At 43.2% G+C, this 26,049-nt stretch overlaps 1 protein-coding gene across 2 annotated transcripts in view; it reads right to left on the bottom strand.

Annotated features, from left to right (window-relative positions):
• ADCY1 (adenylate cyclase 1) overlaps positions 1 to 26,049 on the bottom strand; it is a 525,405-nt gene that overhangs the window by 71,808 nt on the left and 427,548 nt on the right. For both annotated transcript variants that reach the window (XM_073630633.1, XM_073630634.1), the window contains 2 exons: positions 2,844 to 2,933; positions 675 to 931 (listed from right to left, as the gene is read on the bottom strand). In XM_073630633.1, the coding sequence (XP_073486734.1) occupies positions 675 to 931; positions 2,844 to 2,933 (347 nt within the window). The remainder of the gene's footprint in view (positions 1 to 674; positions 932 to 2,843; positions 2,934 to 26,049) is intronic.

Raw genomic sequence — 26,049 nt, 5'->3', positions numbered from 1 at the left:
ACAGACTATTATACATATTTTTTATATAGTCAGATTTCACAATCTGTAGCATATAAGGGAATAAAAAAACCTCCGGTGTACTGAATATATTCTATCAAGGATCTAATTAGCAATTAGCTTGATGTCCCCTGCAGATGTGTCAAATGCTTCAGAAAATGTGAATTCATTAGTGACTTATAGGAACAATTGAGTACTATCTGTGATACTTTTTTCTTTGCACTAACATGCAATTTTTCAGGACAAGCTTTCAGGGTATGTCCCATTCTTCAAGGTCTGAGCAGTACTCTGAAGAAGGGAACATACCCCGAAAGCTTGTCCTGAAAAATTGCATGTTAGTGCAAAGAAAAAAGTATCACTGACAGTACTCAATTGTTTCTTTCGCAAGTGCACTATACAATACAGCTTACTGAGGGTCCCACACTGCTCAGTGTCTAAAGAGTGAAGTATTTTCACTCAGGCACTCCCAACCCAACATTTTATTAGTACTGGCTGAAGGGACAAGTGCCCCATACACCCCATCCTGGTCCTCCCCTGCATGAGGCTATAAAAGCAGTGTAATCCAAATTATGATTTTTTTTTTTATAAAGATATCTACGATAAGCTTCATAATGTGACATTATAAGGCAGTCAGAAGAATGCTTATTTTAGTTCAAAACATTTCACAGAATCCTTACCCTGATGCTTTTCTGTATCCACTGAGTTCCAAAACTAATATGTATAAAACAGTAACAAAAAGAAGTAAAATAATTTTTGGCAATGAAGAAATGCGTAAAAAAATTGCCATTGTTAAGGTGCCCACCACACAGGATAAGAAAGCATAGTGAGCTGTGTCACATGGACGTTCCTCCATGGTTTTATTTTCTCCATTTGGAGAAATAATCACAATAGAGCTGCTGGAATTTGTACTCCATGACCAAGGCATGCAGCCAACCTATAAAAAAAAAAAAACAAAAAAAAAAAAACAGAATTTAGAAGCTGGGATTTCTACTAGCTTATAAGAATAGCCAAGGTTTTGCATCATGCTACCATCTTTCCTTAACTACTCCCATCTGCAAGAATTTTCTGATTACATGATTCAATATGTCCCAATACATTTAAAATAATTACTGAAGTAATATCAAAATTCAATCCACTTTTATGTCTGACATTACACAACCGACCCTTGACATTGGAACCTTCAAATATCAGGAACACAAATATATGATCCATGGGTGCATTTTTGCAATCAAGGTAGTAGTACTTAGCCACCTGAAAGGTGACAATAGGAAAATGTCACCTGTAATTGGGCAATGAAGGAGCATAATCACATTCATCACTGTGCTCTCCCCTTATGTAAGCATGTACATAGTTAGTGAGAGTACAGGAGATTAAAGTGGTGTCAAAAAGATACAATCTCTTGTGCAATACTCTTAGAGCCTTTCACACTGCCAGCACGGGGGTGTCAGTGGTTAAGCACCGCTAAAAAGCGGCGCTTTACCATCATTTTTGCGGCACTTTTAACCCCTGCTAACGGCCGAATAAAGGGTTAAAAGCGCGCTCAAAGCGCTGCTGCCGAGGCAATTTGTAGGCGCTTCAGCGGCGCTGCTCATTGATTTCAAGGGGCTCTTAAAGCGCCTCAAAGAAGCTGCTTGCAGGACTTTTTTTGATGTCCTGCCAGCGCAGCGCCCTGGTGTGAAAGCACTCTGGCTTTCACACTGGGATTACAGATGAGGCTTTTTCCAGGTGCTTTACATGTGCTATTTTTAGCGCTAAACGCCTGAAAATTGTCTCCAGTGTGATAGGGGTCTTAGTATTTTTAAAGGAAGTAGAGTGCTCAAATGTATATATGAGGTTAAGGAAGTGGCAAGATAACACTGGTGACCAGAGACTGGCAAAATTACTATACTTCAACACTGCCCCTGACTACAAGCAGGTGTCTGATTTACTTGATGAGCAGATTCTTTACTGAGCCAGTTTAATGCGCAATCACCACTAACCTACTGTGTAACATTTTAGCAAGTCTGTGTGTTTTTAAAAGACAGTAACACTAATAATAGATATGCACATGTGTCTGAGAGAAAATGTTTAGTGCTCAGAGCAAAATTTTGACATAAGAGGGAACAGGGAATAGTATATACACACAAACATTGAGCATTGCAATCAACTGTTGTAGTGATATATCAGCATGTATTTCTTGGCTCGTCAGTTCCAGTAACACATTTAGACAAGCACAGAATTTTAAATTAATTTAGTTCAAATTTTAAGTTTTATAGAATTGTATCAAGCTCCTAAACTATATTTTACAGACTCTCTGAGTTCGCGCATACCCCTTTTTTATTTATACAATTTCATTAAGCTCCTAGACAATTCCTAATGACTCTGAGTTGGTGCATACCATCTTACCGCCGGCTGCCAACCTGACCATGCACTTATATTGCAGAAGATGAGAATTTTCAAATGGCCGTAGACCTCAGATTCGGTTAGAAATTGTCATGTTTGAGATTCTATCTTTGTTTTGTTTTTTTAAGAGTATGCCTCATGTATTACTCCCCTACTCCAGTTATATACTACCACTGGAATGTAATAAAGAATGTAGTGTAGTGATTCTCATTCTCTGTAATAATCCAATAATTCTGAATAAGATGTGTTTGTCACAAACAAAATTTAAAAGAGTTTAATATAAAAGTGGTTTGTACAATACAATAGCTAGATAGTACCAAAAAACTGCAGTGTTCATATATAGGGATATTTTACAGTTTAATTAAAAATAGATGCTACATATATACTGTAGATATTAAACTGCATAGTAAATCATTATTTGAACAATTATATTTTTAATCATGTAAGAATCATGGCTTACTTACCACATATCCTTGTGCCACAGAATAAATTAATATTACTATAAAAATACATAAAATGGTTCGAATCTGTATTGTTAGGCACCCTGGAAAACACTAAAAAAAAAAAAAAAAAAAAAAAAAAGAGTTATGCTTGAAAACAGCGAAGGGCCCAAATGATAAACTACACATTAAATTAACATCATCTGCCCTTACTTTCCCTATTGTGAACATCAGATTTATCTGCACAACTGTCTACACATTTGGCAGTCACTAACTGACCTCTCTAATGCAAGAGGAAATTTTAGGGCCAGATTTGAGAAACTATTAGTGCCCCAATCAAGGTACCATTTGAGATGCAATTTTTAAATTACATCATGGCAGTATCTTCCCTAAAGATTAAAGGGGTAGATTTACTAAAACAGGTGCACTCAGAATTTGGTGCAGCTGTGCATGGTAGCCAATCAAGTGTCATCATACTGTTCATCCTCAGTCACTATGAGATTCATTTTTCGTATTCTGCAAAAAAACTGGTTGATCCTGTCATTTTCTACATCCCCCTCTTGTGCCCACTGCTTTTGGGGATTTTGCAGAGCAGTGTTGGCAGCTAGTGCACATGCTTAGTTTTCAGTGTATTTTGTACCCTGAGAATTTCCTTCCTATCACATCTGAGCAGGCCATGTGACTATAGATTTACACATGTGGGTGTATACGCACTGGTAAATAACATGCCCACTAACCAGCTAAACACAAATAGGGGATGGGATATTACAACTTGATTGATGGAGGCTTCACCTCTCTGTTATTCTAAGACACAGGCTGGAGGGATGTGACACAGCTTGAGATTGGCAGAAACACACCCACACCATTGTATTGCTAAAAAAATATTACAAATTTAATTTTAGATATATATTTGTATGGTCATTTAAAACAATGTATTGAAATTATTTATTTTTCTTTACTCTGTATCCCAAATGCTGTTTTTTGAACATGTGACTGTTTTTCTGCAGACAGGCTGGGAAAGAGCTGGGTTACGTGACAGCTGTATATTGATTAGAAAAAAAAGGTACATAGATTTTTTTAAATTAAAATATGTACAGTGCCATCATACACATACAGAAAGAGAAGGGCTAATGTAAATTAACCTCTTACCCACTGGGCACTTAAACTCCCTTCCTAACCAAACCAATTTTCAGCTTTCGGTGCTCTCTCCTTTTCAATAACAATTACTCAGTCATGCAACACTGTACCTATATGAAATTTTTGTCCTTTTTTCACACAAATAGAGCTTTCTTTTGGTGGTATTTAATCACCGCTGGGTTTTTTTTTTTTTGCGCTATAAAAGAAAAAAGACCAAAAATTCTGTAAAAAAATGAATTTTTCTTGGTTTCTGTTATAAAATTTAGAAAATTTGTAATTTTTCTTCATAAATTTTGGCCAAAATTTATACTGCTACATATCTTTGGTAAAAATAACCCAAATTAGTGGATATTATTTGGTCTTTGTGAAAGTTATAGAGTCCAAAAGCTATGGTGCCAATCTCTGAAAATTGATCACACTTGAAGTACTGACGACCTCTCATTTCTTGAGACCCTAACAAGCAAGGAAAGTACAAATACCCCACAAATGACCCCTTTTTGGAAAGTAGACATTCCAAGGTATTTAGTAAAAGGCATGGTGAATTTTATGAAGTTGTAATTTTTTCCCACAATTCTTTGCAAATCAAAAAAATTTTTTTCACAAAATTGTTATATTAACAGGTTATTTCTCACACACAGCATATGCATACCACAAATTACACCCCAAAACACATTCTGCTACTCCTCCTGAGTATGGCAATACCACGTGTGTGAGACTTTTACACAGCGTGGCCACATACAGAGGCCCAAAATGCAGGGAGCACTATCAGGCGTTCTTGGAGCATAAATTATTCATATAATTTCTAGGCCCTGGAGCACCAGGACAATGGAAACACCCCAAAAATGACCCCATTTTGGAAAGAAAACAACCCAACGTATAATCTATGAGGCATAATAAGTCTTTTAGACATGTCATTTTTTTCTACAAGTTTTTGGAAAATGTGTAAAGAAAATGAAAACACTTTTTTTTTTACACAAAGTTGTCCATTTATACAATATTTCTAACAAATAGCATGTACATGCCAAAAATTACAACCCAAAATAGATGCTCTTACTCTTCCTGAGTACGGTGATACCACATGTGTGGGACTTTTACACAGCCTGGCCACATAGAGAGGTCCAACATGCAGGGAGCACCATCAGGTGTTCTAGGGGCATGTCAAATCTAATTTAACTACCTATTACACTTTTGTGAGGAACTCTAGTGGCATGGATGAGAACTGATGTGTCATGGATGAGCCGTGGATGGGGATGGCTGAGCATGAATGAGTATGCCTGAGTACGGCTGGGTATGGATGGGTACGGCTGGGTACAGCTGAGTACGGCTGGGTACGGCTGGGTGCAGCTGAGTACAGCTGAGTGCGGCTGAGTATGGCTGAGTGCGACTGGGTACGGCTGAGTACGGCTGGGTATGGATGGGATGGTTAAACATGGATGGATGAGTATTGCTGAGCATGGATGAGTATTGATGAGTATGGATGGATGGATGAAAATTCCTGAGGATGGATGGATGAGTATTGCTGAGGATGGATGGATGAGTATTGCTGAGGATGGATGAGTATTGATGAGTATGGATAGATGGATGAAAATTGCTGAGGATGGATGGATGAGTATTGCTGAGGATGGATGGATGAGTATTGATGAGGATGGATGGCTGAGTATTGATGAGGATGGATGGCTGAGTATTGATGAGGATGGATGGCTGAGTATTGATGAGGATGGATGGCTGAGTATTAATGAGGATGGATGGCTGAGCATGGATGGATGAATGGCTTGATGAGTGCTGGAGTTATCACATATCAGCGCTGTGGGTACTGCACATCCAGCCCATAGTGCTGCTGCCTCTGATCTGTCTCCTCTCTGTACCGATCGATACAGAGGGGAGAGAGGAACCGGGACGTGACACCGGTTTGTTTACAAGTGATCGCTTCGTCATCTGACAGAGCGATCGCATGGTCAACGGCCGCTATCAGCGGCCGTTGACCATGATCCGTGATGCGCACATGAGGGGGTGCGATTCTGGGAGGATGTCATAGTACGGTAGATCTGAAATGAGGGGAAGCTCTGCTGATTTTATTATCCAATCATGTGCAAGCTAAAATGCTGTTTTTTATTTTCCTTGCATGTCCCCCTCGGATCTACAGCGACTGCACTTCCAAGTGCACTTCTAGTGCAATTTCAAGTGCCCTTTGCACTACAAGTGCAAAGTGGATTTGCCTTTAGTAAATAACCCCCATTGTCAGAAATTCTAACCCCTTCTCACTCAATTAAAAATGTGACTTCCTGTCCTGACAGAAGCTCTAACTTTACCTTCCTCATCTTTTTTCACCCTAGATGAAAACCTGAAATCATTTCCAAGCTCATTATATATTGGCATGATTTGTAAGTTGTAGGGCGCTTTAACCGCTTCCCAACTGGCTCTTGTATATATACGGCGGCAGAATGGCTCTGCTGCGTGAATCGCCGTATATATACTGCAGGTCCTTTAACCTCCCTGGCGGTATGATTATTTCAGATTTTTGATGCTGAAAGCGGTACAATTATTTTGCACAAAAATTTGGCATTTTATATTATAGGCCTGTAATTCTTAGGAATAATTCACTTAAATCTGTCCAAACAAGAGTCTAGTAGACATCCCGGGTATGATAAAGTTTGAAAAACGAAATAAAAAATTATAATATAATAAATAACTATAAATAATTATAATAAATAATAATATAATAATAATAAAAATTATTCAATAATGTAATCAAATCAAAAACACTGAAATTTGCTCAGTTGCAGAATAGTTGCTTTCGTTACTTTTAGTGTTTGATGACGGATTTCCCCACAAATCACTATCGCGCAATTCTGCAAGTGATTCTAATTTATTATCACTGTTTTCAAGCAGGTCTAAAACCACTTTTGAGGTAAAGGCACAGTTTTGGTTGCTATGGACAATCTTCAGTTTCCAGGCAAAAAGAACAGTTTTTATAAAAAAAAAACTGCATGCAGGACACTGGACAGACCAATAGGGACAAAGGGGATGTGTAATTATTTGATACAGTACTGTAATCTGTAAGATTACAGTATACTGTATCTGTACTGTGTGTTTTACTTTTTGAATTTGGCGCCGAACTCCCTATCTGTGCGTCACAATGCTCGCAGGGAACGGAGCTCGGCACTGTGAATCGAGCGAGACACGGTGGCTCACAGATCACAGCGGGGAGACATCGCAGGATCTAGGGGACAAGGTAAGTAACCTCTACAAGGATCCTGCGATGCAATCCCGAGTCTGGCTCGGGGATACCGCTTTTGGTATTGAAAATCCACCCCGAGCCAGACTATACCGCTAGGGGGGTTAAGATCCATAGCAGGTGCACGCTCCCGATTGCAGGCACAAGAGCAGGAACAGGGATTTGTGTGTGTACACACACAAATCCCTGTCCTGTCAGGGAAGGAGAAACAGATTGTATGTTCCTACTAAGTAGGAACAACGATATATCTCCTCCCCAGTCAGTCCAATCCCCTCAAGTAAGAACACACCTAGGGAACACACATTTAACCCCTTGAGACATTTATACAGTAATCGGTGGCTATTTTTAGCTCTGATCGCTGTATAAATGTCAATGATCCCAAAAAAGTGTCAGCCGCAATGACGCAATCCCGATAAAAATCGCTGATCACCGCTATTATTAGTAAAAAAAAAAAAAAAGAATGCCATAAATCTATCCCCTACTTTGTAGACGCTATAACTTTTGCGCAAGCCACTCAATATATGTTTATTTCAATTTTTTTTTTACCAAAAACATGTAGAAGAATACATATTGGCCTAAACTGATAAAGAAATTTGTTTTTGTTTATTTGGGTTATTTATTATAGCAAAAAGTAAAAAATATTGTGTTTTTTTCAAAATTGTCACTCTTCTTTTGTTTATAGTGCAAAAATAAAAAACGCAGAGGTGATCAAATACCACCAAAACAAAGCTCTATTTGTGGGAAAAAAATGACATAAATTTTGTTTGGGTACAACGTCGCACGACCACGCTATTGTCAGTTAAAGTAACGCAGTGCCATATCGCAAAAAATGGCCTGGTCAGGAAGGGGATAACGCTTGTAGTGGTTTTCTACTGATGTTTCTTAACAGATACTCCCAGGGTGTCTCCAGTCTTTCAGCTCATCCATGAGCCAGTAGCAATCAGCTCTCCTAGAGACCAGCAACGTTCACTAAGGTGAGGGCAAGTAGGCATATGCTATCCTAAAAGAGTGCAAATTATGGGTATGATTGATTGTAAATCTCTCCGAGCCCTCTACACCATGTCATGTACCTGGGTGTATTTGAACCGGGATATTCCTGGTCCCACAGCTGCAGTCTTTCTTGTTGTGCCACAGAGGAGTTATAACTATGTTCTCTTAGTTTGATGCATTACCTTGGACTCACTAGCCCCACCTGCTGCCAGCTGTGGACAATCTACAATCAAAGCAGCCCATAAATAGCAGCACTTCCTATCTCTCAGTGCCCGTTTGTTTGGACTAGATTCCTGGGTGTTTTGATTGCTTTTTGACTCTGAATACCGTATTTGAACTTCTGCCTGAATTCCTGACTACTCTCTAGCCTGCTGATTTTGTACTTCACCGCCAGCTCATGTATGACCTTTACCTGCCTGACCAATCTCTGGATTTCGATCGTGTACCGCTTTGCCTGATCTATTGCCGTCCTGATCTGCCTAAATTTTCACCTGAATCCTCAGCACACAAGCTCCACTTCGGACACTACCTATCACAGGTACCTTACACACCAGCACCACTTCTCAGCGGGAGGAGAGTAAACCTACTTCTGCAGGTCCTCTTTAACCCTGAAGGAACCACTATGGATTTAACTGCCAGAAAAGGCAGACTAAGAAAGTCGCACTACAATAATCATCTGGGACAATAGTGGAGTGGTGGTAGCTGATATGTCGGCCAAAATGCATGCCGAGTTGCAGGCCAGAGGCAGCGGCAAATGGGTAGGGACTGAGAATACCTATAGTCACAAAGCCAAATCTAACAGCTGTGTTTATTTGTAGGCAACTTCTACCTCAGAAGCAGTTGGCCAGAAGAAGTTGGCCAGGGAGTCTTTATCAGACTGGCCAGATGGATTAGCCTTAGCTGGTAGTAGCTTGCTTCTGGGAGGTTGCTATGGCAAGGTGGCATATCAGAAGCAAAAAGTGGATGTTTTAACTCTGTCCAAACTGACTGTGGATCTCTATTCAATAATGCTCATGATAAACTAATCAAACAACTAAGTTGTGTAAAGGGTACCTCTGCCTCAAAGGCAGCCGGCCAGACAGTCTTCATCAGATTAACCAGGGGTGCCAATCTGCCAGGAGAAGAAACAATATCCTTGGCAGAGGCCCTGGAACAGTGAATGGATTTGGAAATGAGGAAAGTTTATATTACTGTTAAGTAGTGTTTTGTGGCCTGTGGTTGAGCTCACTTCTGTAGCCAGACTGTCTGGATCGCAGACAAGATGAAAGCAAAGATCTCGCCAGTGATAAACACCCTAGGATGGCTGATCCTAGAGTGAAAATGAAGTGGCCATTGATGCAGTTCAGCCATGGTGGATGCAAGACGGTATGCCGTTTCTCTAGTAGTCCGTTGTGGTCAGTTAACCCTTATGGCTCATCCCACAAGTGACAAATACAGCTTGTCAGAGTGGTGACTGTTCAAGTTGGATCCAGTGATTTCCAGAAAAGGGATCAATCCCTTATGTTAATCACCAATGACCAGAGGATAGCCAAAAGGCAAATTAACAAAGATTGAATGACAGGTTAAACCTGGGAAAACTATAGAAGAGAATAAAGAATCCATAATCATCTTTATTTGTCTACCTAAATCTACTTTGTTATTCCTTTCAGGGAGAAACAAAGTTTTCTTCACCCACATCGCCTGGCTGAATTATATGTAAATTGGATCATTAGGATCCATGGGTCCTGAGCATTAAGAAAACAATTGGAGTTTTTTGTTCCTCTCTTCAAACTCATTTCATTCCCTTCATGACTCAGAGCAATTAACGTTGGAAAACAAGTGTTACCACATCTTGTTGAACAGTTACTCATCCAGCCAAAGAAGATGTCAAGGATTATGTCTGCATTGTCCTTATTCAAAAGGTAGACTTGGACATGAAGAAGGAGGATTAGGATCCAAAGCTTCATATGGCATGATTTCAATCATTTACTCAAGCAATCAGGATTTATTCTTCCTGTCATGACACCGACGAGTTTGCAGACTATCAGGCCAGTTAACGCCACCGACTGGCCAATGAAGACCAACAGAGGATACTGCTCGGGCTTCAGAGGATGGTTCGCTATTATCCTTTCCGAAGACAATAAAGTTTAGGTCCTTCAGTGTCTCCGCTACAAACGTACCCAGCATATAAAGGGACAGTGGAGGCCAAACATCTGGACTCAGATCCGGAACAAGACCTTTTTCGTTGGGGGAGGTCAGCAACTGGGTATCATGCTGCATTAAAAAAAAAAAAAAAGATTGGAGGTTGTCGCTAGACCTAGCAGGTGTGTGTATACTGTATACACACTTCGATACACCCATGCTTCTGCAAGTACTTTCGCTTGGCCGTTCGAGAGGTTCATCTGGCAGACTTTGGTCTTTCCACAAATCAGGACATTTCCCAGGACATTAGGTCCAGTAGTGACCATCTTGCGTGGGCTACAGGTGATCCCTGTTTGGGCAAAAGCCTGCTCACGTAACATCTTCCAGGTCTTGGAAAAAAGTTCTAGTTCAGACTTTGAATTGGAAGGAGCCAGCATCGAGAGACCATTTAGTCCCTTTGGGAGGTAGCTAAGCTGGCTAGTCTTTCAGTTTTATTGGCTACTGGGTATACCAATCATCACAAGCTATTACTTTGTCAGGTTTTCATGCCAATGGAGGACAAAGTGTCCAAAGTCAAGAGTTTGTGATGGTCTCAGGCTGAAGTCCTTCTGTAAACACAAGGAGAGCCTCAGCTATGCTGCAAAGATTCAGCAAAATAGGGAGGTCCTATCTTTGCTGTTAAGAAGGAATGCAAGACTACTCAACTTCTCTCAGAGGTATCTCCCAGTCAGGTTTGCCAGCCCTTTGGGTTCGGGTTTCCTAGAACTTCCCGTCAGACACCGTAAGGTACAAAACCGTTGGATGTCAAGGGATGGTCTCTAAACCAACAAGCCGTTCAAGGGATCTACAACAAATAAGGCTATCAGGATACTGACCAGACAGTAATCTTGGTGGCTTCCCAAGAGGTAGAAGCAGTGTAACTACTAACATCCAGCTGTGTCTGCAGGTTAGCCTATATGTATATCGAACAAACCTAATGGTCTCCAGGCTCCTTATCAGGATCCGTAGTCGTTCAGTGGTGATGGGGACAATAATTGTCTGGTGGCCTGCAGGCCATGATATCCGCAGGTACAGTCTCTGGTCCGGGAACCTCCTATTCTCCTTCCTGAGATCCAATACCTAATACAGTGTGACCAATGTTATCATCCAAATTCAGACAAGTTATATCTAGATGCTGGAGACCCAAGAAGTGAAGGCTCACCTGGAGATCTCACCTTTAGTGTTTGAAACCCTATGGAGGCCAGGGCACCTACAAACTTCAAGAATATTAGATCATAGGAAACCCTGCAAAATGTAAATGATGGAATCCTCTGCTGCTGTAAGGATTGACTTGTATACAAGTGAGCCTAGAGATGGGATAAAAGGGTTGATGAGGCTCGGTCATGTCCTCACTCTCTGGGATCCATTAACTGTTGCATATCATGGTAAACCAATTCCAAAAAACCTGGGCAGACTGTTCTTTCCCCTTGGGTATTCCAAAAAGTGTAGGACACGTTGTCTTACTCTCCATTCAGAGGGATAAGACATCCTCAATTTGGCCAGTAACACTAAAGAAGTATTTTGTATGGCTAATATGTCTACAAGAAGGATCTCAGATATCCAAGCGTCAAGCCCCAAACTACCTTGTTGCTGCCATTATCAGAAAAATGTTTCTAGACTCTTCCTCAGCACTATACAGAGGTCTGCATCTTTGCATCTGGGTTAGAACATCATCCTTCCGGCATATCCAAATGAAAGTGTCTAAAGTACATCAAGCATTGGAAATAGATTTGAGGTGGAAGAAGGACATGAAAGTGGCCCTTCTTCAAAAGGGCAAACAATGGGCTCTTCAGGCCTAGCGGCATCAGAAGAGGACAAACAATGGGCATCAGAAAAGGAAAATCACTGTCCATTAAAGACAATCGCAGTTGTGCAGATCAAGTTAGTCAAGGGGCTTAGATGACTAGGACAAATCCATCAATTGAGGGCAGAGACCGCTTTACCAGACGGGTTGCGCATCCATAGACAGAACTCAAGGGAGTCCCTCCAGTACTAATATGTAAACTGCAACCTGGTCTACATTCAACATGTGTTGGGCCCATTTTAAAGTGGACCCAGCAGCCTTAGCTAGAATTAATTACACTCGTTAGTGGGAAGATAGATCTAATCCTCGACACTTCAGCATTACCCACCCTTGTCGTCTGGTGCTTGTTACATCCCATACGTTGTGGCGCTTCCTGTAGGGTAATAAATGGGAGGGGTGGTTACCCAGATGGTTTCCTTCAGTAGATCCCAATGGAGGTAACTAGTACCTACCAGGGAGAAAAAACCTTAGTTACCGTGAGGGTATGTGTGTCTGTACCTACACACACATATCCCCATGCACCCGTGTGTATCAGCAGAGATAAAAATGAATAAATAGATGAGCAATGTCTTCAAAGGGTCTGGCCTGAGGCCCCTAATAATGTGGTAAATTTACACCATATGCCACCACTAAGTGAAAATATCAATCCCATATATACATACTACTGGTCTAAAATAAACCATCAAAATAAACCTTTGCTCATCGTGCAGAGAAAACACATGTAAGTATGAGTAAAAGACATTACATAATATCAAAATAGTGCCAATAAACGTAATGAAATCAATTAAGTCCAAAGAAACAATTTAAATCCTTAAAGTGAAAAGACTTGTGAAAAAACTTTTTAGTGAAACAGTTTTTTGTTCAAATCCAACGTTTCAACAATTCCGTGACTTGAGTGCTCTCGAAAAATTCCTGTGACTTTTGTGCACCCCCTTTCGGGTCCCCACTCACCAGATCCAACAGCCCCAAAAGGGGCGACCAGCATAAGATGTCTCAATCACGATCTCCTTTCCACGATAGTTATACGGGCTCCCCAAGGTGGTTTCCGTGCCTCTGATTTTCCCAATGGATTCCTCCAATCTCAGATGGAACAGGCTGCAAGGGGAGTTGCGGTCCAAATATTCTCTCCCCCACCTTCCTACCGAGCATCCAAATAGTTTCCCACTATTGGTTTCAATGTTCGCAGTGGCTCCCTTATCACCCCGTTCAAGCCACAAGGCATCTAGCAGCCGCCATTTTGGACCCAGGAAACAGGTGATACACTCCCCTCCCCCTCTCATTCAGGATTTTGGGGAGCCGTCCTTGCCGTGCGAGTCCTCCCAGCTGAATTCCTGGTCGGTGTGCTCTTCTCTCGCACGGCAAGGACGGCTCCCCAAAATCCTGAATGAGAGGGGGAGGGGAGTGTATCACCTGTTTCCTGGGTCCAAAATGGCGGCTGCTAGATGCCTTGTGGCTTGAACGGGGTGATAAGGGAGCCACTGCGAACATTGAAACCAATAGTGGGAAACTATTTGGATGCTCGGTAGGAAGGTGGGGGAGAGAATATTTGGACCGCAACTCCCCTTGCAGCCTGTTCCATCTGAGATTGGAGGAATCCATTGGGAAAATCAGAGGCACGGAAACCACCTTGGGGAGCCCGTATAACTATCGTGGAAAGGAGATCGTGATTGAGACATCTTATGCTGGTCGCCCCTTTTGGGGCTGTTGGATCTGGTGAGTGGGGACCCGAAAGGGGGTGCACAAAAGTCACAGGAATTTTTCGAGAGCACTCAAGTCACGGAATTGTTGAAACGTTGAATTTGAACAAAAAACTGTTTCACTAAAAAGTTTTTTCACAAGTCTTTTCACTTTAAGGATTTAAATTGTTTCTTTGGACTTAATTGATTTCATTACGTTTATTGGCACTATTTTGATATTATGTAATGTCTTTTACTCATACTTACATGTGTTTTCTCTGCACGATGAGCAAAGGTTTATTTTGATGGTTTATTTTAGACCAGTAGTATGTATATATGGGATTGATATTTTCACTTAGTGGTGGCATATGGTGTAAATTTACCACATTATTAGGGGCCTCAGGCCAGACCCTTTGAAGACATTGCTCATCTTTTTATTCATTTTTATCTCTGCTGATACACACGGGTGCATGGGGATATGTGTGTGTAGGTACAGACACACATACCCTCACGGTAACTAAGGTTTTTTCTCCCTGGTAGGTACTAGTTACCTCCATTGGGATCTACTGAAGGAAACCATCTGGGTAACCACCCCTCCCATTTATTACCCTACAGGAAGCGCCACAACCCCTGGTAATATAATTCTAGTTAGTAGAGAATCCCTAGGGAAGCTCTTTTAAGGGAGGCAGCACACCTAAACTACTGTCCTAAGCGCAGCTCTTTGCATACAACTCTACATCCCATACGTATATGCTGTCTGTCATGCTTGTGTCAGGAAAGAGGAAAACTTTATACTTACCTGATGGTAATTTTCCTTTCCTGATGCAAAGCATGACAGCATATAGGTCCCTCCCTAAAAGGGCTTCGCAATGATACTACGTTATGAGAATGCTGCCTGCAGGGAGGAGACTTACTTATATAGTATAACCGGTCCTGGAATAGGGCTCTTCAGGCCTAGCATCTCTGCTAACGTCCATAGGAACTGCAGTCTCTGACCATCTCCTGTACTATGTCTGCAGTCTCTGACCATCTCCTGTACTATGTCTGCAGTCTCTGATCATCCCTGTACTATGTCTGCAGTCTCTGACCATCTCCTTTACTATGTCTGCAGTCTCTGATCATCTCCTGTAGTATGTCTGCGGTCTCTGACCATCTCCTGTACTATGTCTACAGTCTCTCACCATCTCCTGTACTATGTCTGCAGTCTCTCACCATCTCCTGTACTATGTCTGCAGTCTCTGACCATCTCCTGTCATATGTCTGCAGTCTCTGACCGTCTCCTGTAGTATGTCTGCAGTCTCTGACTGTCTCCTGTAGTATGTCTGCAGTCTCTGACCATCTCCTGTATTACATCTGCAGTCTCTGACCATCTCCTGTACTATGTCTGCAGTCTTTGACTGTCTCCTGTAGTATGTTTTCAGTCTCTGACCATCTGCTGTCATATGTCTGCAGTCTCTGATCATCTTCTGTATTATACCTGCAGTCTCTTACCATCTCCTGTACCGTGATTGCAGTCTCTGGCCGTCTCTTGCAGGGCCGTCTTTAATACTGATTGGACCCTGGGCAAACGTTTTCTTGGGGCCCTCCCCTTGAAATCAGTTTACTGTATCAGATCAGGCAGCGATTGCGATTGGTTGCCAGAGGTTACAGTGTATCGTTACCGCTTCCTGACTGGTAGCTAGAGGTTACAGCACACATTACAGCTCACTGATTAGTTGCTAGATGTTACAGCACATCATTTCTGCTTGTTGATTGGTTGCTAGAGATTACTGTACAGTAATACTGCTCACTGATTGGTTGCTAGAGGTTACAGCACATCATCTCCTTACTGCAGGGGGCACGATATACATATGAATGCTGCCTTTATTTACATATCTATGCCGCCGAATGCATCTACAGTATTTACATATGAATGCCGCCACTATTTACCTGTAAATACTGGATCTGCAGGTGAGTCATCTGTACACAACAATAGGGCAGAGCTGGGCAGCATTAGTAGCAGCACTTCACACTGAGATATCAGCACACAGCACGGGACTAAAACTTCAAGGGACAAGGGAATTTAAACTGGGATAGTTGGCAAGTATGAGGCAGGTGCTTTGGGCCCCACAACAATGACAGGGCCCAGGGCAGCTGCCCCTTTTGCCCTGCCTTAAAGACGGCCCTGATCTCTTTTATCATAACTACAGTCTCTGACCATCTCTTGTATTATGTCTGCAGTCTCTGACCATCTCGTGTATTATGTCTGCAGTCTCTGACCATCTCCTGTACTATGATTGCAGTCTCTGACCATCTCCTGTACTATGATTGCAGTCTCTGACCATCTCCTGTACTATGATTGCAGTCTCTGACTATCTCCTGTACTATGTCTGCAGTCTCTGACCGCATCCTGTACTATGTCTGGGGGCTCTTTCTAACAGACTCTCTAACAGAAGCCCTCTCTGTGTGCATCAGAGAGACTCCCCTCCATGTCTCATTAGTGTACGCTCTTCCTGTATTTTCTTTATTGTTAAAAGATCATTGGAGGATCCCAGGGTAATGAATACTTCTTAGGGGACCATCTCTGTGTTTGAGTCGTTGCCATAGAAACATTTGTAAAAGGGAGGAGTTGTTAAGATGGCCACGCCCATGTGGGGGCGCCAGAAATATTTCTGAACCCAGGCGTCTGTGACCCTAGGATCGGCCCTGGCTACATTACATTACAGTCGTTAGTGGGAAGATAGATCTAATCCTCGACACTTCAGCATTACCCACCCTTGTCGTCTGGTGCTTGTTACATCCCATACGTATATGCTGTCATGCTTGTGTCAGGAAAGAGGAAAATTTTATACTTACCTGACGGTAATTTTCCTTTCCTGATGCAAAGCATGACAGCATATAGGTCCCTCCCTAAAAGGGCTTCGCAATGATACTAAGTTATGAGAATGCTGCCTGCAGGGGGGAGACAGACTTATATAGTATAACCGATCCTGGAATAGGGCAGGGGGCTGAGCCTACCCATACATATATGCTGTCATACTTTTCATCAGGAAAGGAAAATTACCGTCAGGTAAGTATAAAATTTCCCTCTAACCTGTAAAGCGGTAAAATTAATGTTTTTTGCTTTTAAAGGATTTTGTGTGCATGGTGGTGGTGGCGAGCTCTGACCATCTCTTGTATCATAACTACAGTCTCTGACCATCTCTTGTATTATGTCTGCAGTCTCTGACCATCTCCTGTACTATGTCTGCAGTCTCTGACCATCTCCTGTACTATGTCTGCAGTCTCTGACCATCTCCTGTACCATGATTGCGGTCTCTGACCGTCTCTTGTATCATAACTACAGTCTCTGACCATCTCTTGTATTATGTCTGCAGTCTCTGACCATCTCCTGTACTATGTCTGCAGTCTCTGACCATCTCCTGTACTATGTCTGCAGTCTCTGACCATCTCCTGTACTATGTCTGCAGTCTCTGACCATCTCCTGTACTATGTCTGCAGTCTCTGACCATCTCCTGTACTATGTCTGCAGTCTTTGATCATCTCCTGTACTATGTCTGCAGTCTCTGACCATCTCCTGTACCATGTCTGCAGTCTCTGACCGTCTCCTGTATCATAACTATATTCTCTGACCATCTCTTGTATTATGTCTGCAGTCTCTGACCATCTCCTGTACTATGTCTGCAGTCTCTGACTATCTCCTGTACTATGTCTGCAGTCTCTGACCATCTCCTGTACTGTGTCTGCAGTCTCTGACCATCTCCTGTACTATGTCTGCAGTCTCTGACCATCTCCTGTACTATGTCTGCAGTCTCTGACCATCTCCTGTACCATGTCTGCAGTCTCTGACCGTCTCTTGTATCATAACTATAGTCTCTGACCATCTCTTGTATTATGTCTGCAGCCTCTGACCATCTCCTGTACTATGTCTGCAGTCTCTGACTATCTCCTGTACTATGTCTGCAGTCTCTGACCATCTCCTGTACTATGTCTGCAGTCTCTGACCATCTCCTGTACTATGTCTGCAGTCTCTGACCATCTCCTGTACTATGTCTGCAGTCTCTGACCATCTCCTGTACTATGTCTGCAGTCTCTGACCATCTCCTGTACTATGTCTGCAGTCTCTGACCGTCTCCTGTACTATGTCTGCAGTCTTTGATCATCTCCTGTACTATGTCTGCAGTCTCTGACCATCTCCTGTACCATGTCTGCAGTCTCTGACCGTCTCTTGTATCATAACTATAGTCTCTGACCATCTCTTGTATTATGTCTGCAGTCTCTGATCATCTCCTGTACTATGTCTGCAGTCTCTGACCATCTCCTGTACCATGATTGCGATCTCTGACCGTCTCTTGTATCATAACTACAGTCTCTGACCATCTCTTGTATTATGTCTGCAGTCTCTGACCATCTCCTGTACTATGTCTGCAGTCTCTGACCATCTCCTGTACTATGTCTGCAGTCTCTGATCATCTCCTGTACTATGTCTGCATTCTCTGACCGTCTCCTGTACTATGTCTGCAGTCTCTGACCGTCTCCTGTACTATGTCTGCAGTCTCTGATCATCTCCTGTACCATGTCTGCAGTCTCTGACCATCTCCTGTACTATGTCTGCAGTCTCTGACCATCTCCTGTACTATGTCTACAGTCTCTGACTGTCTCCTGTAGTATGTCTGAAGTCTCTGACTGTCTCCTGTAGTATGTCTGCAGTCTCTACTGTCTCCTGTAGTATGTCTGCAGTCTCTGACTGTCTCCAGTAGTATGTCTGCAGTCTCTGACCATCTCCTGTACTATGATTGCAGTCTCTGACCATCTCTTGTATCATAACTACAGTCTCTCACCATCTCTTGTATCATGTCTACCGTCTGACCATCTCTTGTATCATGTCTGCAGTCTCTGGCCATCTCCTGTCATATGCCTGCAGTCTCTGACCATCTCCTGTATTATGTCTGCAGTCTCTGACCATCTCCTGTCATATGTCTGCAGTCTCTGACCATCTCCTGTAGTATGTCTGCAGTCTCTGACCATCTCCTGTACTATGATTGCAGTCTCTGACCATCTCTTGAATCATAACTACAGTCTCTGACCATCTCTTGTATTATGTCTGCAGTCTCTGACCATCTCCTGTACTACGTCTGCAGTCTCTGACCGTTTCCTGTACTATGTCTGCAGTCTCTGACTGTCTCCGGTAGTATGTCTGCAGTCTTTGGCTGTCTCCTGTAGTATGTCTGCAGTCTCTGACTCTTGTATATGGTAATAGGCCCTGACCAGGTCTTTTGGGCTGGAGCACCCCTCCCCCCTCCTCATTACCTCTTAATTAGTGGCCACCAGTGTTAGGATGTATCCCCTTTAGTTCTCCCACATAGATGAGTTCAGCTCCCATGGTTGAGACAAAGGATCTTCCATTCTATTACTAGAGTAGGACCCACTAATTCGGGGTACTTTGTCGCAGTAAGTGGGCTTAGCACTATATGACCATATGGTGTGACCAAACCCCCGTATTTTTTGAATATGTTCAGGTGTTTTTAACTAGCCCTGCAGGAAATTTCATTCTTGTATGTGTGCGCTGTAAAATATTTTGTACTGTTTGTAGGTCTTATAGCAGCACCATCTTGAATTTAAATGCATTGTATGGTGTGGCCCCCAAATATGTTCTTGCAGTCTCTGACTGTCTCCTGTAGTATGTCTGCAGTTTCTGACCATCTCCTGTACCATAATTGCAGTCTCTGACCGTCTCTTGTATCATAACTACAGTCTCTGACCATCTCTTGTATCTTGTCTATTGTCTGACCATCTCTTGTATCATGTCTGCAGTCTCTGACCATCTCCTGTATTATGTCTGCAGTCTCTGACCATCTCCTGTACTATGATTGCAGTCTCTGACCGTCTCTTGTAACATGTCTGCAGCTGCCATGGACAATTCAGCGTGAGCTGACTCCTGATCAGAGGAACCGTTGCTGTATCGCTGGGTCATGTGAGAGGGCCGATCGGCCATTATCTACTAACGTCCATAGGAACTGCAGTCTCTGACTGCATCTCCTGTACTATGTCTGCAGTCTCTGACCATCTCATGTACTATGTCTGCAGTCTCTGACCATCTCCTGTACTATGTCTGCAGTCTCTGACCATCTCCTGTACTATGTCTGCAGTCTCTGACCATCTCCTGTACTATGTCTGCAGTCTCTGATCATCTCCTGTAGTATGTCTGCAGTTTCTGACCATCTCCTGTCATATGTCTGCAGTCTCTGACCATCTCCTGTATTATATCTGCAGTCTCTGACCATCTCCTGCACCGTGATTGCAGTCTCTGGCCGTCTCTTGCAGGGCTGTCTTTAATACTGATTGGACCCTGGGCAAACGTTTTCTCGGGGCCCTCCCCTTAAAATCAGTTTACTGTATCAGATCAGGCAGCAATTGCGATTGGTTGCCAGAGGTTACAGTGTATCATTACCGCTTCCTGACTGGTAGCTAGAGGTTACAGCACACATTACGGCTCATTGATTAGTTGCTAGATGTTACAGCACATCATTTCTGCTTGTTGATTGGTTGATAGAGATTACTGTACAGTAATACTGCTCACTGATTGGTTGCTAGAGGTTACAGCACATCATCTCCTTACTGCAGGGGGCATGATATACATATGAATGCTGCCTTTATTTACATATCTATGCCGCCGAATGCATCTACAGTATTTACATATGAATGCCGCCACTATTTACCTGTAAATACAGGATCTGCAGGTGAGTCATCTGTACACAACAATAGGGCAGAGCTGGGCAGCATTAGTAGCAGCACTTCACACTGAGATATCAGGACACAGCACGGGACTAAAACTTCAAGGGACAAGGGAATTTAAACTGGGATAGTTGGCAAGTATGAGGCAGGTGCTTTGGGCCCCACAACAATGACAGGGCCCAGGGCAGCTGCTCCTTTTGCCCTGCCTTAAAGACGGCCCTGGTCTCTTGTATCATAACTACAGTCTCTGACCATCTCTTGTATTATGTCTGCAGTCTCTGACCATCTCGTGTATTATGTCTGCAGTCTCTGACCATCTCGTGTATTATGTCTGCAGTCTCTGACCATCTCCTGTACTATGATTGCAGTCTCTGACCATCTCCTGTACTATGATTGCAGTCTCTGACTATCTCCTGTACTATGTCTGCAGTCTCTGACCGTATCCTGTACTATGTCTGGGGGCTCTTTCTAACAGACTCTCTAACAGAAGCCCTCTCTGTGTGCATCAGAGAGACTCCCCTCCATGTCTCATTAGTGTACGCTCTTCCTGTATTTTCTTTATTGTTAAAAGATCATTGGAGGATCCCAGGGTAATTAAGACTTCTTAGGGGAGCATCTCTGTGTTTGAGTCATTGCCATAGAAACATTTGTAAAAGGGAGGAGTTGGTAAGATGACCACGCCCATGTGGGGGCGCCAGAAATATTTCTGAACCCAGGCGTCTGTGACCCTAGGATCGGCCCTGGCTACATTACATTACAGTCGTTAGTGGGAAGATAGATCTAATCCTTGACACTTCAGCATTACCCACACTTGTCGTCTGGTGTTTGTTACATCCCATACGTATATGCTGTCATGCTTGTGTCAGGAAAGAGGAAAATTTTATACTTACCTGACGGTAATTTTCCTTTCCTGATGCAAAGCATGACAGCATATAGGTCCCTCCCTAAAAGGCTTTGCAATGATACTAAGTTATGAGAATGCTGCCTGCAGGGGGGAGACCGACTTATATAGTATAACCGATCCTGGAATAGGGCAGGGGGCGGAGCCTACCCATACATATATGCTGTCATACTTTGCCTCAGGAAAGGAAAATTACCGTCAGGTAAGTATAAAATTTTCCTCTAACCTGTAAAGCGGCAAAATTAATGTTTTTTGCTTTTAAAGGATTTTGTGTGCATGGTGGTGGTGGTGAGCTGGTTGAGTGCTGCTAAATAGAGCTTTGTTTCCAATAATCTTTATACTGTACTTTGAAATGTGCTTAGAAATGGTTGAAGATGCTAACAATAGGCAGGGGATAAAGAAAATGTATATTACTCAATGGAGAATTCCTAACAGATTGTATTTCTGTTTTGTAATATTAGCCAGTGCTCTTTTAACCACTTGCCTACTGGGCACTTTAAACCCCTTCATTCCAAGGCCAGTTTTTATCTTTCAGTGCTGTCACACTTTGAACAACAATTTGAAGTGAAAGACTGCAAATGCAACACTGCACCCATATGACATTTTTATGATTTTTTTTTTTCACACAAATAGAGCTTTCTTTTGGTGATATTTAATCAACAGTGTTTTATTTTTTGCTAAACAAACAAAAACATTTTGAAAAAGAAAAAAATTAATTTCCTTTTGTTTTTTATAAAATTTTGTGAACCGGTAATTTTTCTCCTTCACTGATGTGGGCTGATGAGGCTGCACTGCTGGGCACTCAATGGCTGCTCTGGTGGCCACTGATGAGGTGGCACTGATGGGCACTGATAGGTGGCACTGATGAGGCGACACTAGTGTGCACTGATGAGGAAGCACTGATGAGGCTGCACTGTTAAGCACACTGATGGTCACTGATAGGTGGCACTCATGGGCTCTGATAGGCGGCAGTGAAGGGCACTGATAGGTAACACTGATGAGGAGGCACTGATGGGCACTGGTTAGCGGCATTGATGGGCACCGATTGGCAGGAATGGTGGGTACTGTTGGGACTGCACTGATAATCAGGACACTGATAAGCAGTGCCCTGCTTATCAGTGTAGATGTCCCAGTAACACAAGCTGGTTATTGTCTCTCTTCTCTTCTTTTCACACTGTCATCATAAGGAAAGGAAAGCTGATAACCGGCTTGTGTTTAAATCGTAATCAGCTGTCATTGGACAGTGGTTAATAAATTGAAAATTGTAATGAAACTCCACCGTTCAGGCAGGAGAATGAAGCTATTAATAGCATGTTTACTTTTTGCAGTGTAATGCCGCCCACACACGTCGGACATTCCGATCGTGTGTGGGCTTCATCGGACCTTTTCTGTCGAAAAATCTGATGGACCTTAGAAATAGAACATGTTGCAAATCTTTCCGATGGACTCGATTCCCATCGAAAAAAACGTTCGTCTGTATGCTAGTCCGATGGACCGAAAACGATGCAAGGGCAGCTGTTGGCTACTGGCTATTGAACTTCCTTTTCTAGTCCGGTCGTACGTCATCATGTTCAAAATGATCAGACTTTGGTGGGATTGTGTGTAGGTAAGTCCGTTTCGTCGGAACTCCGTCCAAACTCCGTCGAAAAGTCCTTCTGAGTTCAGTCGGACGAGAGATCTGCTCGTGTGTACGCGGCATTAGACAGTACAAGCAGTAGCAGCAGTTAAAGCTGATCTCCAGCTTTACCTTTACTTTAAATAGTTTGCTTGGGCCAAGCTGGTCAAACAAACTATTCCCTAGACTAACATGTGCGCCTGCTGGGCACGCAATATAAACTGCATGTAGCCTACAGCAGTAAATTCCGGATGTGAGACGAGACCTTCCTGCCTCACACCCAGAGCAAAATAGTGTCAGGCTGAGCAGAGCTCAGCTATTCATAGGCAGGTTTGTATTCTATCAATGAATATAAAGCCTCCCTTGGTTGGCAGTCAGAGAGGCAGGCCAAGGATGTCATGATCACTGGCTCAGCCAATCAGAGGATGTTTTGTATTCATTCATGAAATACAAAGCTGCCTATGAATGGCTGAGCGCTGCTCAGACAGACACTATTTAGTTCAGGCGAGAGACAGGAAGGTCTCGTCTGACACCCGGAACTTACAGCTGTATAATGTATGTAGCTGAGGCTTGGCCCGAACAAATTATTTAAAGCGGTAGTAAACCGCGGCAGTTTAAAAAAAACAAAAAACACACCTGTAAGGCAATTGCATAATGTGCTAGTATGCATTGCATACTAGCACATTATAAAATACTTTCCTTATGTGCCACTTCAGACTGCATTTTTAAGGGCATAGCAGCCCACTTTTATTTAAAGGAAACAAAAAAGTTCAAACAAACAGTAATCTTCCCTTGCACGGGGTTCCACCATCACTGTATAGACACAAACTTCAGCCTCCTGGCTTACTCACTGTCAGCTTTGTGCTGTTTTGGTCGCGGGCCACATCTGCCTGCTACAGACGTGCACACACAAGCTGCCACCTGCAGCCGTATGCCCCGTACACACGGTCGGACTTTGTTCGGACATTCCGACAACAAAATCCTAGGATTTTTTCCGACGGATGTTGGCTCAAACTTGTTTTGCGTACACACGGTCACACAAAGTTGTCGGAAAATCCGATCATTCTAAATGCGGTGACGTAAAACACGTACGTCGGGACTATAAACGGGGCAGTGGCCAATAGCTTTCATCCCTTTATTTATTCTGCGCATGCGTGGCACTTTGTCCGTCGGATTTGTGTACACACGATCGGAATTTCCGACAATGGATTTTGTTGTCGGAAAATTTTATATCCTGCTCTCAAACTTTGTGGGTCGGAAAATCCGATGGAAAATGTGTGATGGAGCCTACACACGGTCGGAATTTCTGACAACAAGGTCCTATCACACATTTTCCATCGGAAAATCCGACCGTGTGTACGGGGCATTAGACTCCGAGACCTCCTATCTCTTTCTCCTGGAGCCATCTCCTACTGGGACCCTCCCGACCTCCTAGGCCAGACTTCCTGTCTGCGGGCAGAGCTGTCTCCAAGTCTGAGCCCTGAGCTCCATCCCTGGGATGAATATAAATCCAGGGATAGAGCTCAGGGCTCAGGTGTGCAATTAGCATGCCTGCTTTGGCCACAATCGGGTGTATATTGCTAATCCACAGCTTGACACAGGGTCGTCTCTACACATGTCCTCCCCCCAGTTTCCCACCGGACGGAAAAATACAACACCCTTCTTCCTAAAGGGGCACTCCACCCACCACTTTTTCCGGGTGTGCTTCCACAAACGCTTCTTCCTGATCTTTGGGGTCCTCAATTTTTTTCACCTCCCCCAGACCTACTCTGCCAGGACTGTAGGGGGCCTTGTTTTTCACCCACTGTCAGGGACTGACCTCCATCCAGCACAATCTGTTTTTCAGGTTCGCTAAAACCTGTGCGGTTACCCTTGGCAGCCAACTTCTCAAAATCGCACAATTCAGAATTGTCAATACCACCAGGAACTCCTATCCCATCACTTGCTAGGACCGTGTCTGAGGAAGGACCACACACAGGCCAGCAGTTACTCCCTATGGGACATTCCCACAGTTTCACATTGCCCCCTGTTGTCCAACACTCTATCAGCGACTGTTCTTACAACAAGCATTTTTTAACACATTTTTTGCACACCAGTTTCTTTTACCATTTCTGTTACCGCTGGTATTTTCGATACCTCTGTCTTGTATAACAGTGCTTTGTATGAAGCACACTGTCAGACAGTGCTCTACATTAGCACAAACCATTGCATTAACTGATTTCACCATTTGCGATTTCTGCACGGTAAAGCCTACAATATCCAACTCCAATCAGCCGTACCCCACGGTACTAGTTCTCCAAACGTAGGAGAAGACGGCAAGATATACACCGGCTGGACACTCCACAATGCTAGCATTTCTTTAAGCAGGTCTGTCACAAAATACACATTTTTCCCTTTATGCATTTTGGACACAATTTTATGCTGTGTGTTTACACTCGCTCGGACCTTCAGACCTGAGAGGGTTAATCTCTGCAACAGCAAGCGCAGGCTGTTCAGCAGACGCCTCTCCTGGCACAGCAGCCATAGTGTCCACTACACCTTTACCTACAGAAATTTCTTCCAGCATGGCAATTAGTCTCTTGGCCAAATCATCCCAATAAGTTTTGCTCTTTAGCACTACCTCCACCCAATGAGACATAGACAGACCAAGAGGCTCAACAGCATCTGAAACACTGCTCTGGTCAGTACTACACTTCTCAGCACCATTATCATAAACATTATGAGCGTTATCAGAAGTACATTTCTGTCAGGGCTGGGACCCAGCCCTTTCTTCTCTGAGCTGGCCTCTCAGCTGTCGTCTAATTGCCAGCTCTCATCTTTTGATAGTGACTCACCTGTTGATGATATCCTGCTAGTCAGTCCTGTCTACTTAAGCCATCCAGCCCAGATGATCTCTAGAGACGCTCTCCTGTGTTCCTGTTAAAGACTTGCTTGGCTGACATTCCTTCTGGCTCCCTGACGTTTTGGCTTGTCTGACTATCCGTTCCGGTTCCTGAAC

Source organism: Aquarana catesbeiana, linkage group LG05 (assembly GCF_042186555.1).
Source record: "Aquarana catesbeiana isolate 2022-GZ linkage group LG05, ASM4218655v1, whole genome shotgun sequence".
Classification (NCBI taxonomy): domain Eukaryota; kingdom Metazoa; phylum Chordata; class Amphibia; order Anura; family Ranidae; genus Aquarana; species Aquarana catesbeiana.
This window is presented reverse-complemented; position numbering and strand designations above follow the sequence as displayed.